The 15072-nt window shown below is 36.3% G+C and overlaps 1 protein-coding gene across 1 annotated transcript in view; it reads right to left on the bottom strand.

Moving 5' to 3' along the window:
• The window catches only part of lgs (BCL9 domain-containing protein legless), a 402368-nt gene that overhangs the window by 122123 nt on the left and 265173 nt on the right, over positions 1-15072 (bottom strand). The window contains exon 7 of the mRNA XM_090374845.1: positions 5158-5345. Within this exon, the coding sequence (XP_090230971.1) occupies positions 5158-5345 (188 nt within the window). The remainder of the gene's footprint in view (positions 1-5157; positions 5346-15072) is intronic.

The following is a 15072-nucleotide window of genomic DNA, read 5'->3' as shown; positions in this document are numbered from 1 at the left end:
GCTGGCAAGTTGGTTCATTCGTGAGTGGGCTTGGCATATGTTTTTCCAATAAGATGAAAATAGAAAGTCTCTATTTGGATGATTGGTAATAAATTTTACCTTGACAGCATAGTGTAATAACAAGTTCTGTCACCTAAGCTGTGGTGAAGATTCATAGGCTTCTGCATAAAGGCCTTGTACAAGTGAAGTACAGAAAACTCCAAGTGCTATACAGGGCACTGTGGTGTTTGGGGGGTCTAACCATCTCGGTGCACTTGGTTTCACTGAGTTGTAAACAGGTGCCCCATAATCTAACTTGGAACATACTATTGCTCGATAAAGTTTAAGAAATGTATATTGATCTGCTCCCCAAGTTTTTGCAGAAAGGACTCTGAATATGTTTCATTTCTTGAGGCATAAAAGTCTGAGTCGTTTAATATGTTCAAGAAAAGTCAGTTTCTTATACAAGATAAGCCCTAAGAATTATGTGCTTGATAATACTGGGATCTCATGTCCGTCAAGTATCAGTTCAGGATCAGGGCGTAGGTTTTGTTTCCTATAAAAGTGTATACATGCAGTTTTTTGTGTGGAAATCTGGAAGCCATTTGTTTGAACCCATTTGCTCATTTTGTTTATTGTTCCTTGTAGCTGCTATTCTATATTCTGCATATTGAGTGAGAAGAAACACTGAAATTGTCAACAAATAAAGTAGAATCAATGGTTTTTGATATATGTTCAGTTATCGAGTTTATTTTGATAGCAAAAAGAGTAGTGCCAAGCACACAACCCACAGGTATGCCGCCTTTTTGGGTGAAAACTTTTGAAAGGGCAGTCTGCAACCTAACTTGAAATGTCCTCTGTTGTAAGAAATTTTGGATATATTTAAGGAAATGTCCACATAATCCAAGGTGATATAGGTTTTGAAGAATTTCATGATGTCATGCTTTAACATAAGCTTTTCTATATTGAAGTAGATCGTGATGTGATGTTCTTTTTGGATAAAGGCATTCCATACACTGTTTTCTAATCTGATAAGTAAGTCTAGCATTGGGTGTTTTGTTCTGAAACCTTGCTGTGCTGAGTCAAGAAGGTTATTACTATTTAAAAACCATGCTAAACAAGCGCTGATAATTTTTTCCATAACTTTTCCTAGGCAACTTGATAGAGCTATTGGATGGTAGCTGCGTGAGTCAGAGAGATCTTTTCCCAGTTTTGGGAAGGCTAGAATTATTGCATCATGTCAACTGTCTGGAAATTGGTTTTCTAGGAAGATTCTGTTACATAATTCTAGTAATGCCATTTGAGATTGGCCATCAAGTTGCTATAACATCATATAGTGAATTTGATCTGGTCCTAGAGCACTTTTCTTTGTCTGTGATAACACTGCATGAATGTTTTAAAGCATGCAATGTTAAAGAAAGGTTGTACTGTTCATCATTTGTTGTGGAAAAATTTGCATATTTGAAAACGTATTTATAACTGATTTTTTGGCAAAAAGCTATTTCTGAAGGCTCAGCAGTGATCTGTCCATTCGAGTTTAGGATCAGATTTGGATTAATTTGGTATCTGCCATTCATTTTGCTGATTTAATTGGGGGCAGTTTGAGATGGTGTGAAACTGTGTAATGTGCAAATTTTATCCAGGATGCTTTCCTACTGGCTCTTGCTCATGTTTTCTTAAACAATGAGGTTCTCTGTAGTTGAATATCTTCAAAAAGTATTCCAAGTTTTGTTTTGCTCTCTTTTAGCTTATAAACATTCTTCATTCCAATGTGATTTTGGGAAATTTGTTGATGTTTTTGGAAGAGTCAGCTCAGCAGCTTGAATTATTTTATTTGTTACATATTGTACTGTTGCATCTAACGGTTTTTGTTAACAGTATAGGTATTTAATTTTGCAATAGATTTATGTTTCCCAATCTGTTTAATTTATTTTCCATCTGAGATTTCTACGTGACTCACATGCAGTTTCTAATGCCATGGTAATGATTATTGGATAGTGATCACTACTGAGAGGATTACTGTGTATTGGCAAAACAAGTATAGGAAATAATGTTGGAGAACATAGAGATAGGTCGATAGCTGTATTACTTCCTGATGGAAGATGTGTATATATATATATATATATATGTCTGCCATCATTCAACAAGGTTAATTCATTCTCTTCTATCCATTTTAAATTTGTCTTCCTCTCTGGTCTATGGTTGTATTACCCCACACACTGCTATGTCTATTGAAGTATACAGACTACAGAAGGGGGATGTAACTGCACTACTGTCTTCTAAATCCTGCTGTAGTAATTCTCGATTTGGTGGAACATAAATTGTTATAACTGTTATGGGGGATCTAATGGCCACGTGTACTGAAACTGCTTCAAGGGTCATGTTTAGTGGGACTATCCAATTTACTAATACTGACAGACCACCATGGGTCATGCCGCCTGTCACTCTGTCTTTTTGATAAGCAAAGGCATAGCGGAACATGTTGGGTAATGAGATTGCATATATATCATGCATGTTAGTGCGGAATGCTCTGCAGTTCCACTGGATTATGGTTTTCATTATTTGGTTTTGGAGACGTTTTCATATTGTTTCCTAGATGTTGTTTTAAATCTTTTAAACATAGGTTTTCCATTTTGGGGAAGTATGGTTTACCAATATCCATCTCTTCATCCACAAAAATCTTTAGTACTAATTCATCTGCTTGGTTGGTCACTTCTGTCTCCATTTGTTCAGTTGACTTCTGGCTTATGACATTATGTTTTTCTTGAGGGTTTTTGTTTCTGAGTGTTTTGCATCAGGAGGTAAGGACAGTGGTGTGTTGGTGAGTTTCTCTTGATGTTTTGACTGGGATGGGCCTCCGTAGCCAGGTGGGCAGGAGCAGCCCATGCTTCTTAATTAGACCGGGGTTCGAGCCCATGAGCCACCAAATATGGAGGATGCGGAAAGGTCAGGGAATGACCACCACATATCCCCGGAGCAATATGACCTTAGTTGCTAATGCTCCTAAAAACCAAATAACAACAACATAACAACAGCTGGGATGTTATAAGCAGCACTCAAGCCAGTTCTGAAATGGAATTCTTTGTAGGAATTGTGAAAGCTGTTTGGGTCTCCATTGTATGCCAATTTCTTATGACCTGTGCAAAGGAAGGTCAGTTTATGATAGTCGGGAGTACAGTTCACTTTGTTTCATGGTATGTGACACAACGTTCTACTTTACACTGTTGTATCTGCTTTTCTCTTTTCTTAATATATTCACAGTTTTGGAATAGGCAGAATGGTCACCTTTGCAGTCTGGACATTTCGGTTGCTTGGCTGGACAGTTCTGATTGGTGTGTTACTGAGATCCACAGTTGGAAGTGATAGCAACTCCATAACATGCCATTTATGAATGACCATATTTTTGGTATTTAAAGCAATGGAGAGGATTTGGAATGTATAGTCTGATGTTACAATTTAGATATCTGATTTCTGGTTGGGGTAAGTGTCCCATTTCTAGTTACTTTAATTCATCCTCCTCACAGCTATAACACCTTGATTTGATCTTCCAGCTCATTTTTAATTTCTTCTTTGGAGATGCTGATAAGGTCCTATTCAGAAATTACTCCTTTTTATGTGTTCAGGGTGTTATTATGGGAAGAAACCTAAATCCTGTGAATACGCTGGATTAGTGATGGAATGCTTCACAAGAAATTGTTGAATGGAAAGCACCAAAGTGTACAGTGTCATTGTCACAATGCAAGCACCAATTCACTGATGCCCACTTTTCCAGCAAACAATCTTCTCTATCAGTATCAATCACCACAGAACTGCTATGTAGTATTCCTAGTTCACTGATTGACCATGTGGGCCAAACTGATAATGAAAATTGCTTTTTGCTTGAAAAAAATATAAGCACGACCCCTCACATTTAATCAAAATTTGGGGGGGGGGGGTTTCCAAAAAATAGAGTCTACCAGTGAGAGGACTGAGACTATTTCTGGGTCACAGGTATACACTCGCAATTCGTCAGTGGTAATGGTGGTTGTTATTTGGTTTTTAGGAGCATTAGCAACTAAGGCCATATTGCTCCGGGGATATGCGGTGGTCATTCCCTGACCTTTCTGCATCCTCCGTATTTGGTGGTGACGGGCTCGAACCCCGGTCTAATCGAGAAGCGTGGTAATGATGGATGAAACGAAATGTGCATCAGCATCAGCATATTGAAGAAGATTCTAACATGTGCGAACTCGCCAATCTCTACGATCAGTGAAGATGTAAGCTCAAACTTGGCTGAAATGTGTCACATTCCTATATCTTAATTGACATGTCCCTTAGTGCCAATTTCACTAGCAACTTAGTGTATAGTTAAACATCAATCACTCCTGATCAGATCAAAAACACCAGTGATGGAATCATGGTTTTTTAAGTTGAAAAGCAAGATCACCTTTGTGTACAAGCAAGCTTTTGCTTTGTTTGTTCACATTTTGCTTGTTCATAAGCAGCTCTTCAGACTTTGCAAACCACTGAAAAATTTTAAAACACCACACAGTATCCTTTCTGGAAGCTGTTTTTAACATTTTGTGGGTTTCTGCTGCACTTTCCCAAAATTTGAAAAAAAAAAAAAAAAAAAGTGCAAATTTGCAGCTCAGTAAAATCACTCATTTTAAAATGTGAAAAAACACATAAGACACGTTTCTACTGAATGCATGCTAATTTAGACTATAGAAAAATGGTTGATTCAGGGATTACTATGTCAAATTGAGCAACCAAACATGATATGACAAGTTCAATTTACTTTAACAAATTCCAAGATGCAAAATCAGTCCCAAAACCTTTGTTTGCACCTTACACAATATTAAAACAGTAAGTATTTTAGGTGTCTGCAGGGATATGTACACACCTGGTTTGACATTGTCAGTTTGTATTAGCATGCAATATTTCCAGTGAAAAAAATAAATAAAATATAAAAAAATATAGTGATTCTCATTTCTAAATCATTAGTGAATTATAAAGTTGGATCACCATTAATCAAACTTACCTCTGCTTTGCGAAACAAAATACATATATAATAAAAAGCCATAACTATTTTTTAAATTAATTAATACTTAGTTTTAAACAACAACAAAAAAGTAGTGCAAAAAAGTTTTGTATAATCACACTCTCTATTACTCACTCTTTTAATCAGAAAAGATTTACCTCAAGCTGACCCTCAATAACAGGAAAGAGCTGGTAGTTAAGATATGTGTAAAGTTCTCTTTCTTGAGGATTTGTCGTCTTCCTGAACTGCTTTAAAAAACAATGCCAATCTGAAAGAGTTAAGCATACACACTCCCACTCCTTTCTGCTCTGTTTCTTTGGTGAGTTTTCCCGATACAGTCGTAGATCTTGGAAAAGGTTTAAAAAATTGTATTAATAAAAGGCAATGATAAATGACATGCATATGAAATATCAGAGAAAACATTTGAGAATTATAATTCAGTCTGTTTTAAATATGGATGAAATTTCTTTAGAATACAGGCTGGCCTTGATATACACAATTAATTTGTCCCACAAGTGCATCACACAAAATGGAAACACGTTAATCGAATATAACAATCGATAGGAAAAATTATAATTTGTCCGTGACCTTCAGAAATGTCCATAAAGAATTTTAAAAATACCTTTTAAATAACTTTTTATCTGAATACCATGTAAAAGATAATAAAAATAATTAAGAATTAAATGTTTATTGCCTAAAATACATAATGAAAAAATTAACTATTTGCTACGGAAATATTTGAACACAGTCATTTGAACAGTGTTGGCTTTCTTTTTTGCATCATACAATTTTCGATAGTCAACAACAAGCTTCTCTAGGCCCTGGTGAAATAACATTCTTCTTTCAATGTTAGGATCAACATCCATTACCTTCGCCAAAGATTTCGCCTAGTTCTTTTACCATTATCTCCTTTGCAGTAACAATTTCATCTGGCTCACACTCTTTTTCTTCAGCTTCTTTGTATGCACACTGTTCCTCTATTTGAAGGAGAGCATAGACACTTAGCTGTTCGGAATGCAAATTCAGTCATTCTCGAATGTTAGCTGTATCCAAGCCTTTGAAACCAAGGTCATTACTAATATTAGTTTGTCTTCCATAACTTTTTGAACTGCATCCTTGAAGCCAGTAAAATAGTTTGAGCAAAAGATGTTTCCAATGATTCCCCGGTAAAAAAGCAACTTTCACATTTTCATTTAAGTCGCCAAGTGCAGAAGGATGTCCAGGTGCAGTATCTACAAGCAACAGAGCTTTAAAAGTAAGACTATTTGTTTTGCAATAGGCTTCAAAACTGTTGGACAGAAATAAGACGTAAACCAATCTTCAAATAGGGCTCTGGTCATCCATGCTTTTTTATTTGAATGCAAAATGACTGGAAGAGTTCGATGGCTATATCCTTTTAAAGTCCTAGGATTTTGTGTACAGTACACAAGCATAGGCTTCAATTTAAAATCACCTTCAGTGTTACCTCCTAATAAAAGTGTTAGTCGATCTTTTGAGATTTTATACCCAGATTGTGATGCTTCATTTTCAGCCAAACAAGTTTTAATTGGCATCCATTTCCAAAATAGGCCCATTTCATCTACATTAAATATTTGCTGATCGTCATATTCACCATCCTGAATGATTTTTTGCAATTATGGAGGAAATTTGGCTGCAGCATCTTCATCAGCACTACAGCTTCTCATATTATTTTAACATTATGCAGTCCTGCTCGATTTTTGAAACATTCAAACTACCCTGAAGCAGCAACAAACGTTTCAGTCCCCCCTTGATATTTTTTTTCTTCGAGCTTAGTAAAAATATTAATAGGTTTGCTCTGAATATTGTCCTTAGATAATGGAATTCTTTTTTGATAACAATCTTCTATCCAAATGAATTGATAAAGACTTTCCCTTTCAATCGTTATTGGGGTTCTGTTTCTGGTATTTTGTAACACAAAAGAAGTTGTGAAACTTTAACTTTCTCTTTATATTCGTCCTGACAGCTCAAGATAGTACGTACCATAGACTCTCTGTATCCTAGATCTCTTACGATTTTTGCATGGTTTGCACCACTTTCATGTTTTTTAATAACTTCAAGTTTTTCAGCTAAAGTAATAACTTTTTGTTTTTTTTATTGCAATCAAGTTGTTTTTCATTCTTTCTTTTATCCATAATTAACAGGGGTAGAAAATTAGAATTTTTAAATGTGTCTGCATGTGACTTTATTAGCAGGAGGCAAACAAGTAACATGTCTTTTTCCAATGGTTGATGGAACACACTGAGGTGGGCAGCGGGCAAATGCTTGTTTGTTGGCCTTCAGACTCTTAGCACACAATTCGAATCTTTTTCAATTATCACATAAAAAAGATCGCGTTAAATGGAAATTTGCATCAAGTAAAAAGTGGTATAATTTTTTTCAAATAGCAGTAACTGAAAAACACCTTAATCAAGCTCAAGTTATGCTAGGCCTGGCTGTATTCTTTGATACTGTCTGATTATAGCCATAAGGCTTCTAGTTATTAATCAATTACTAATTAATTAACAAAGTTTATATACATCACAAGCACCTCACTTCTAAGTCTGTATAGTTTAAGATAAAAAAACAAAACAATGAGGAACTAAGAAAGCAATCTATTTTGTAATGTATTTCTAATAGGGATGTCAAATGAAAACACAGGAAGAATAAAATGCATAAAAAGTAACAGAAAGTCAGCCACATTTTACAAAATGTATCACATTCTATCTGTCCCCAACCCCAAAGCTTTTCACCCACATTTCAGTATGAAAAATGATGAAGTGTGATACTTCCAAAAAGTATACTGCCATTAAATTATAATTTGTGTGGCTGACTTCACATTTTAATTTTTTTTTCTGTTTTTAGTTAATGACACTATTATAAAAATGTATTTCAAAATAGATGGTCTTCTTTTCCTTATTATTGTCTTTTTTTATTTTAATTCTTTCTCATATGAAAACTTATACAGATTAGATGTGAACTGCTTTTACTATAAGCTTATCTAATTAATTAGTAATTTAGAATTTTCTTCAAATTTTGTTTCTCAATTTATAGCAATTTTTTTAACAATCTGCAACTAGTAGAGTACATTTGGAAAGCATTCTTTTTCTATTACAGAAGTGGTTATTTTACAACATGATGAAAGATGGAGAGCTTATAAAGTGGGGCAAATGTATATTAGCCTACTTCCACAGAGTTTAAAGTTTTGTCCCCCCCTTCAACATTCACGACCACATTGATTTCTTGTAGCACATGCTACAACAATGAATGTTGCACCTCCACAGAATATAATGAGGTATATCACACTATTCGTCTTCTAAGATGAGGGTGATTCCATGTCAAGTGGCCAAATTTTGAAGATGCTCCCTGCTCGACCATCTTCAATTTTGTTGAAACTTGGTATAGATGTGTAAACAGGTTTCCAAAGCTGTGCAAAATTCATTTCAAAACATAGTATGCTTGAGGCACCAGCATCTTTTTTGTGGAGATCACTTGTGTTACACAGAGCAAATCACAAAAATTTTTCAAACGTTTTGGCATTAGCATTGGCACATGATGCAAGAAAGCAAGCTTATACAGCATCAGCCAAAAAAAAACCCACTTTCTCATTTCACCCATCCACTCACTCCAAATGTTTGTCTAGTTCTGCCTTGAATCTGTTTAAGCTATCAACTTCTACAATGACAGATGGAAGTTTGTTCCATCTGTCAACCACCCACTGGCTAAAGGCAAACTTCCGCACATCTATCCTTTCTTTCCTCAATGTCCAACTTTCCAACTGTCTTTCCTCAATTTGAATTTATGCCCTCTCAGGCGATTATTCTGAGCAAGAGGAAGAATCCCATCAGCATTGAGAATGCTCAATGCTGATGGTTTTAAGTGTTACTGTTGCACAACATTGAGAGGTAGTGCCCTGAAACTTGGTATACCTAGTTCACTTTTGGCAGGGAATGCAAAACATTTGGTGTCCAGGCTCAAAAACCTTCACTTTTTTACAATGCGGTCTAAAATTAACACCAAAAATTTGTCGCAACAAATTAAAGCAAGACTTTTGAAAATCATAACTTTGAAATAAAAACCTTTGGTACCGTCTTCTTTGAGAATTCCATTTAACATCTGCATGAATTCAGCCTAACTAAATATGAACTCTTATACTTGTTTGCTGGCTGAGATATTTTCTTTCAAAGATAGACTCGAAATTTGACCTATCTCTGGGGTAAATATCTTAATGTGGAACGGCCTTCAATTCTCTCGTTTTTGCCACCATTGGAAAGAGCAGGTTTTAAACAACAAGAATCATGGTTTCTCAGTTTTGTGTCTTGCTACTTAAGGCCTAAAAAATGGCCTTAAACATTTTACATTTTCCACATAATATTTGCATACTTTGGTTTAAGGAGAAAGGATATACTGCCAATGCACAAAAAATCTATATTTTTTACAATGGGGTGCACATGGCAAGAAAAGAAATTGCATGGGTTTCTTTAGTGCAAGTTCCCAAGCCTGAAAAGTGGTCTTTATTCAGGATTCCAAGCATAAAGATTATGTTCTATTGGTTTCTAAGTTTGAAAGGAGTTATAACTGCAACAAAATTTATTTAAAACGCAATACAATTTGAAATAAGCAAGTGAGTGTAAAGATATTGAATCACTGCTTCGTAATGGACTGGAATTTTTCACCGATGGTTGATATTACTACTTCAGGCAAGCTATATTGTTGTCCCATTGTTGTTGTTTTTGGAGCTGGAAAATTGGCCATAATTTGTTGTTCAGGAATCCAGCAGACATCTTGTCTAGTAGGCTGGTGAAGTGAGCAAGCAGCTCCATGAGGATGCATGAAATTTACCAATACATCATGTTCTTTGAATGAAATTTCACAAATATTTCCAATCCACCAATTATTGTCATAAATACAGGCAATATATTGGCCAGGTTGTAAATTAACAATTGGTACATATTGAATATTGGTTTCACTAGTCTGATCTACATGAGCTACAAATGATGATGGTGTGTCATTTGATACTCTGCAAACACGAATCTGTCTTGCATCAATATTAATGAAGTGATGATTTTCTCTTGTTCCAGCAATAATATGACCATCTATGAATCTTTTCTCTTGAAATGGCCTTACTTTCTCAATTTCCTCTTTAGAAACAGAACAGAATTTTATTCCAGTCCCGTGCTTGTCACAAAATTCAAACATGTTTCTTGGTGTCAGGATTTGGTTTTCAATTGGGCGTTGGAGACTTGCATGTGCTGCAAATCGTTTTATTGTTCCACCAATTCATCACATGGTGGCTTGCCATGGCTAGTGCCAAAGAAATTTCGTTTCAGCACTGATATCAAAATCCTTCTGATGATGACACAAGTTAATAAAATTCTTGAAATTCTTGTATTGTATTGAGCTGCAGAACCATCACTGAAGTAGTAAATGTGCCTGATTTCTGTCATGAAACTCTTCAAATATTCAATTAAGTTGGTTAGAAACACATGCACTGCAATTGTGTCATGTCGAAGGCAGTCACTGATTATGCAGAAACTTATATTCTGAAGTTCAAATTCTTTGTAATAAATGACAAATGGATACAATGTAGCCTGGCTATTCTCCCAGTGGAACCTTTGAACAGCATCTTGCACAACAAGTGAATAATTTTCTGCAAAATCAATCAAGATGACCAATTCTCCTGTCATTAGGCTTTCCTTTGTTGACTTCAAATGGTAGCTTTGATGTTTAGCAATGTAGTGATGACAGGAAAGGTTAAATATCTTTGTACTCAACTCTTCAATAAAATCTTCTGTTGTTAATTGCTTTGTGTCCAGTGTATCTCTGTCAGTGTGTGTCCATTGTTTTCAAAAATATTCTTTAGAAACTTTTTAAATTCATCTATTCCTGAACATTTTTCACAAAGATGAAGCATACAATCTTTTGACTCCAAATCACAGACTGTTTTACCAATGAGAACCTTGTAATCACGTTCAACAGGACTTGCTGCTAGCATTAACTTGACATTTTGAAGTATTGTGCATGTACACATACAGAATATGTATGTCCTGGTGCACTAACTGTGACACACCACTTGGGTCGAAGTTCACAAAATTTAGAAATTCCAATGTCAGATCCATTTCTATCTCAATAAGTTATAAACATTTTCTTCAAGTTGCTGAGTAGTAGTCACTTTTGCATTTGCATTTTTATTCCATCTGCATTTCTAATGGAAATGTAATCTTTCTTTCCAAGAGAATATCCGACTAAATTCATCATCTTCAAAAAATTCCATCACCTTTTGCTTTACTTGCTTTTTTCCAGGTATGGCCATGATTCCTTCTTCTGCTTTAAGTTCTATAAATGCAGTTAGTAAGTGGAATGTCCAAAGAAGAAGGTACTAAAGGTTTTTCTTTCTGAGACACTAAACTCTTCCATTGTTTTCTTTATAGACCAACTAACTGGAGCTAGCGTTAATATTTGAAGTTTTTCTGAATGACTTGATACCATCAACTTTTCTTTCAATTCTTTCAGAAGCTCATTGTAATCTAAGCAATTTTCACACTGATGATTTGCACTTGGCTCCATGGTGTCATTTGGATCCAACCCACCAATAGATGCAATTTTACTGGCAATTACATCTTGTACTTGACTTGTCTTCCTTTTGGCATAGCTTTGTGAGCCTCTCCTAGCCATTTGCTGAAATTTCAGAGGAGAAATACCAATATCTATCAAACTTGTGTTCAAGCTTTCAGTCACATGAATTTTGTCATCGTAGTCTGATCCAGATGAAGTTGATGTTTCTGTTTTTCGGCATGATGGGCACAGCTTCTGGCCTGGTTTTATGTCTACCTTTGTTAGGTCTTTCAGGTGGTCTGCCATTGACAAATAAATTGGTTGTAAACTTTTTTTCACCGTAAGATTTTTCTTCTGGAAAGGATTGCAACATGAACACTGCAAAAATTCAAATTTTGTCAAAAGCAAAGCTTCATGATGTAGACAAATTGTGTCTTCTTCACCAGTTTTAATCCACAAAGTCTACCTATCAGCTGTTGTTCTTCAAATTCTTTAAATAATTTTAACCCAGTTTTGCGTGTATAGGATAGCACATGACATTTAGAATTATCCATATGACTGAGGGTGCACGAGTCCAGCTTATCTCCTGCAAAATCTTCTGATTCCATCGCTTTCATGCTGACTAATAAGTGGACGTTTCTGCAAGCGATGAAAACTTAATTTATTACAGTCAAACAATAAAAGATAGAGAAACAAAATAAACAAACTGTTCATCATGAAGATAAAACACATTAATAACAGCATGGTTCAAATATCAGCTATTTATACTTTTTTTTTTTTTTGTATGATTCTAGAATATTCCAGAGTTCTAGAATGTTCATCAGGTTTTTTTGGAATTCAAGAATATTCTATAATTCTTGGGTATTCTTCTAGAATATATTTCTGGATTATTCTAAACATTAGGCAGGATTAAGGAAGTGTTCTGCAACAAAAAAAGATCTCACAAAATAACAATATGGCACATAAAACTACTTGATGTTTAGGCTTAATTTTAGGGCCTTAAGTGCAAAGACACAAAACAGATAAACCATGATCTTTGTAGCTGAAACCTGCTCTTTCCAATGGTGGCAAAAACAAAAGAATTGAAGGTGTCCCACATTAAGATATTTGTCCCTTAAGATAGGTCAAACTTGACTTTCAAATTTTGAGTCAATCTTTGAAGGAAAATATCTCATCCAGAAAACAAGTATAAGAGCTGATATTTAGTTAGAAGAGAGAGAGAGAGAGAGAGAGAGAGAGAGAGAGAGAGAGAGAGAGAGAGAGAGAGAGAGAGAATTATGGTTATTCTCAAGTGGAGTCAACTTGTGGCAAAAATCCCACAATGAGAAGGGAGGTTTGAAGTGTTAGCAGTGATTCTACTCCTGGGAACCAGGAGTTAGCAAAAACATACCACAATATGAAGTGAGAGCATCCATCAGCAAGAAGGAAGAAAGATCAGTTGAACATTGAGGCAAAATCCTGCACAAAAAAGCAGAAGTGTCTGCAAGGATGGAAACTACAAGAATTGGTCAGATTACACACCACATATAAGGAAGCATAAATTCAAACTGAGGAAGGATGGTTGCAGGCCGGATGTGCAGAAATTTGTCTTCAATCAGAGGGCGATTAATCGTTGGAACAAATTCCCATCTGGTATTGTGGAGGCGGGAAGTTTGAATAAATTTAAGGAAGAACTAGATAAATGTGTTATGGAAGTACTGTGGTTTTTTTTTTTTTTTTTTTTTTTTTGGGCTGATACTGTATATAATCTTGCTTTCTTGCACCATTTGCCACTATTAATAGTAAAATAAATCCTGTGACAGAAACAAGAGGCATTGTCAGCATTTCTGCAGCAGGTGCAAGACAAACCTAGGTCAGCAATGGGAAAGCCAGGTTTTCTGAGGGTACAATTTATCAGCTGTGAGATTTATCTTGGAAAAGATAAATCTCGCAGCTTGTAAAAAGTAAAACAGCATTTTCAAATCCCACCTGGATGTAGCAATTACCTAAGTCAGCAAGGTAAGCAAGTTCCACAAGGGCAAGATACCTGCCCTTGAAATCCCAGGGCTATAAGGGACATCACTGTCACTGATCCCACCCAAGTAAAGAGGAACCACCCAGTGATCCCACCCAGGGGTAATGAGGGAAGCATTCCATGGCATAGGCAAATGCAGAGTCAAAGCTGGTAAGAAGTCTGAAGTGGGGCGGAGTATCCTCTCATCACAGTCAAGTCAAGGTTCTACGAAGACTCAGATCTGTGGTGTTGTGCAATGTATCAATGAAGAGCTCCAAGGTGAAGGCCAGATAGAACTGCATCAGCATTCAGGATTGAAGTGATTAATGGATCCATAGGTTACTAAGCAGTTGTAAGGATTGTTACAGGAGTTGCTGTCCAAGTCTGGTATTATATGAGGCACAAAATTTGAAGACATCTACAGCATGGATGGTAAAAACACAGTAGGCCTCCCTATTACTGACGAGGTGATGTTTTGGGTTAAGTTAAATGCTATTCAGAACGTGCATGATAGTCATCCTGAGGTCAGTGTAGACTGGGCACGCACACACACACACACACACACACACACATTATATTCCAATCCTCCTCATTGCCACAGTTGCAGAGTGCATTTTCTTGTACTCTGAGGTCCATCAACTTGCTATAAACTGAACTGTGATCCATGTTCACCCCAGAGGCTCACATCTGGTGAGTATGGGCTTGGCATACCCAGGGTCCTGAGCCAGATAATATCATTCTTCTCTTTCTTGGTGATTCCATTCTACTACTACTTCTCTCTCTCTCTCAGGGTAACTTGGGAATTATTTTTTTTTGGCTGCTGCAGCATAAGCTTCAGGATTCCTTGCACCATATGGCTAATAATAATAAGAAGAAGAAGAAGGAGGAAGATGGCTTGGAAGTTAGAAGCAAACCAGAGAATTGTGGGTTTATTCACAAGTACACTGTGGGGATAAATTTCAAGGTGAGTTTACCTTTCTAGGCTGCTGACCATATACTCTGCCATAAGGTCATGACTTCATCCCAGATGTTTTTTCTCCCTGAGAATGTCAGTGAGCATCTGCATGCAAATGTTGAAGTGGACAATTGATTTGTTGGCACTGACATAATGGGCAAAGCCACAATAGCAACATGAAGGTCTAGAGGTAGCTTCCCTGTTAGTACTTGGAGAGCCATGGTGCAGGTGACATGGTAGGATAAGGAGAGTTGTAGGAGGGTGAGGCATTGTGCACAGAGTAGTTAGTTAGCAATCAGGTCTTGTTGACATAGTGAAAGCAGACAACCATTCTGTAGGTAATGATGGGGATAAACAATGCACTGTATATGAGTTGAAACTTCCCTTTCAGTCCTCAATCTCTCCTGGTGATTCTTTCCAAAAGGAAGACCAAGTTCTTTGCCTTCTCCCTGAGGTACTGGGAATGAGAAAGAAAGGATTGCTAGTCATCCAGGATAATTCCTAGATGCTTCACAGAACAGTGATTCTTCAAGATCTTGTTTTGGTAACAAATAATTGAGGTTGTTCTTCAAA

The sequence above is a fragment of the Mastigoproctus giganteus genome, chromosome 5 (assembly GCF_048544385.1).
Source record: "Mastigoproctus giganteus isolate SK-2022 chromosome 5, ASM4854438v1, whole genome shotgun sequence".
Classification (NCBI taxonomy): domain Eukaryota; kingdom Metazoa; phylum Arthropoda; class Arachnida; order Uropygi; family Thelyphonidae; genus Mastigoproctus; species Mastigoproctus giganteus.
This window is presented reverse-complemented; position numbering and strand designations above follow the sequence as displayed.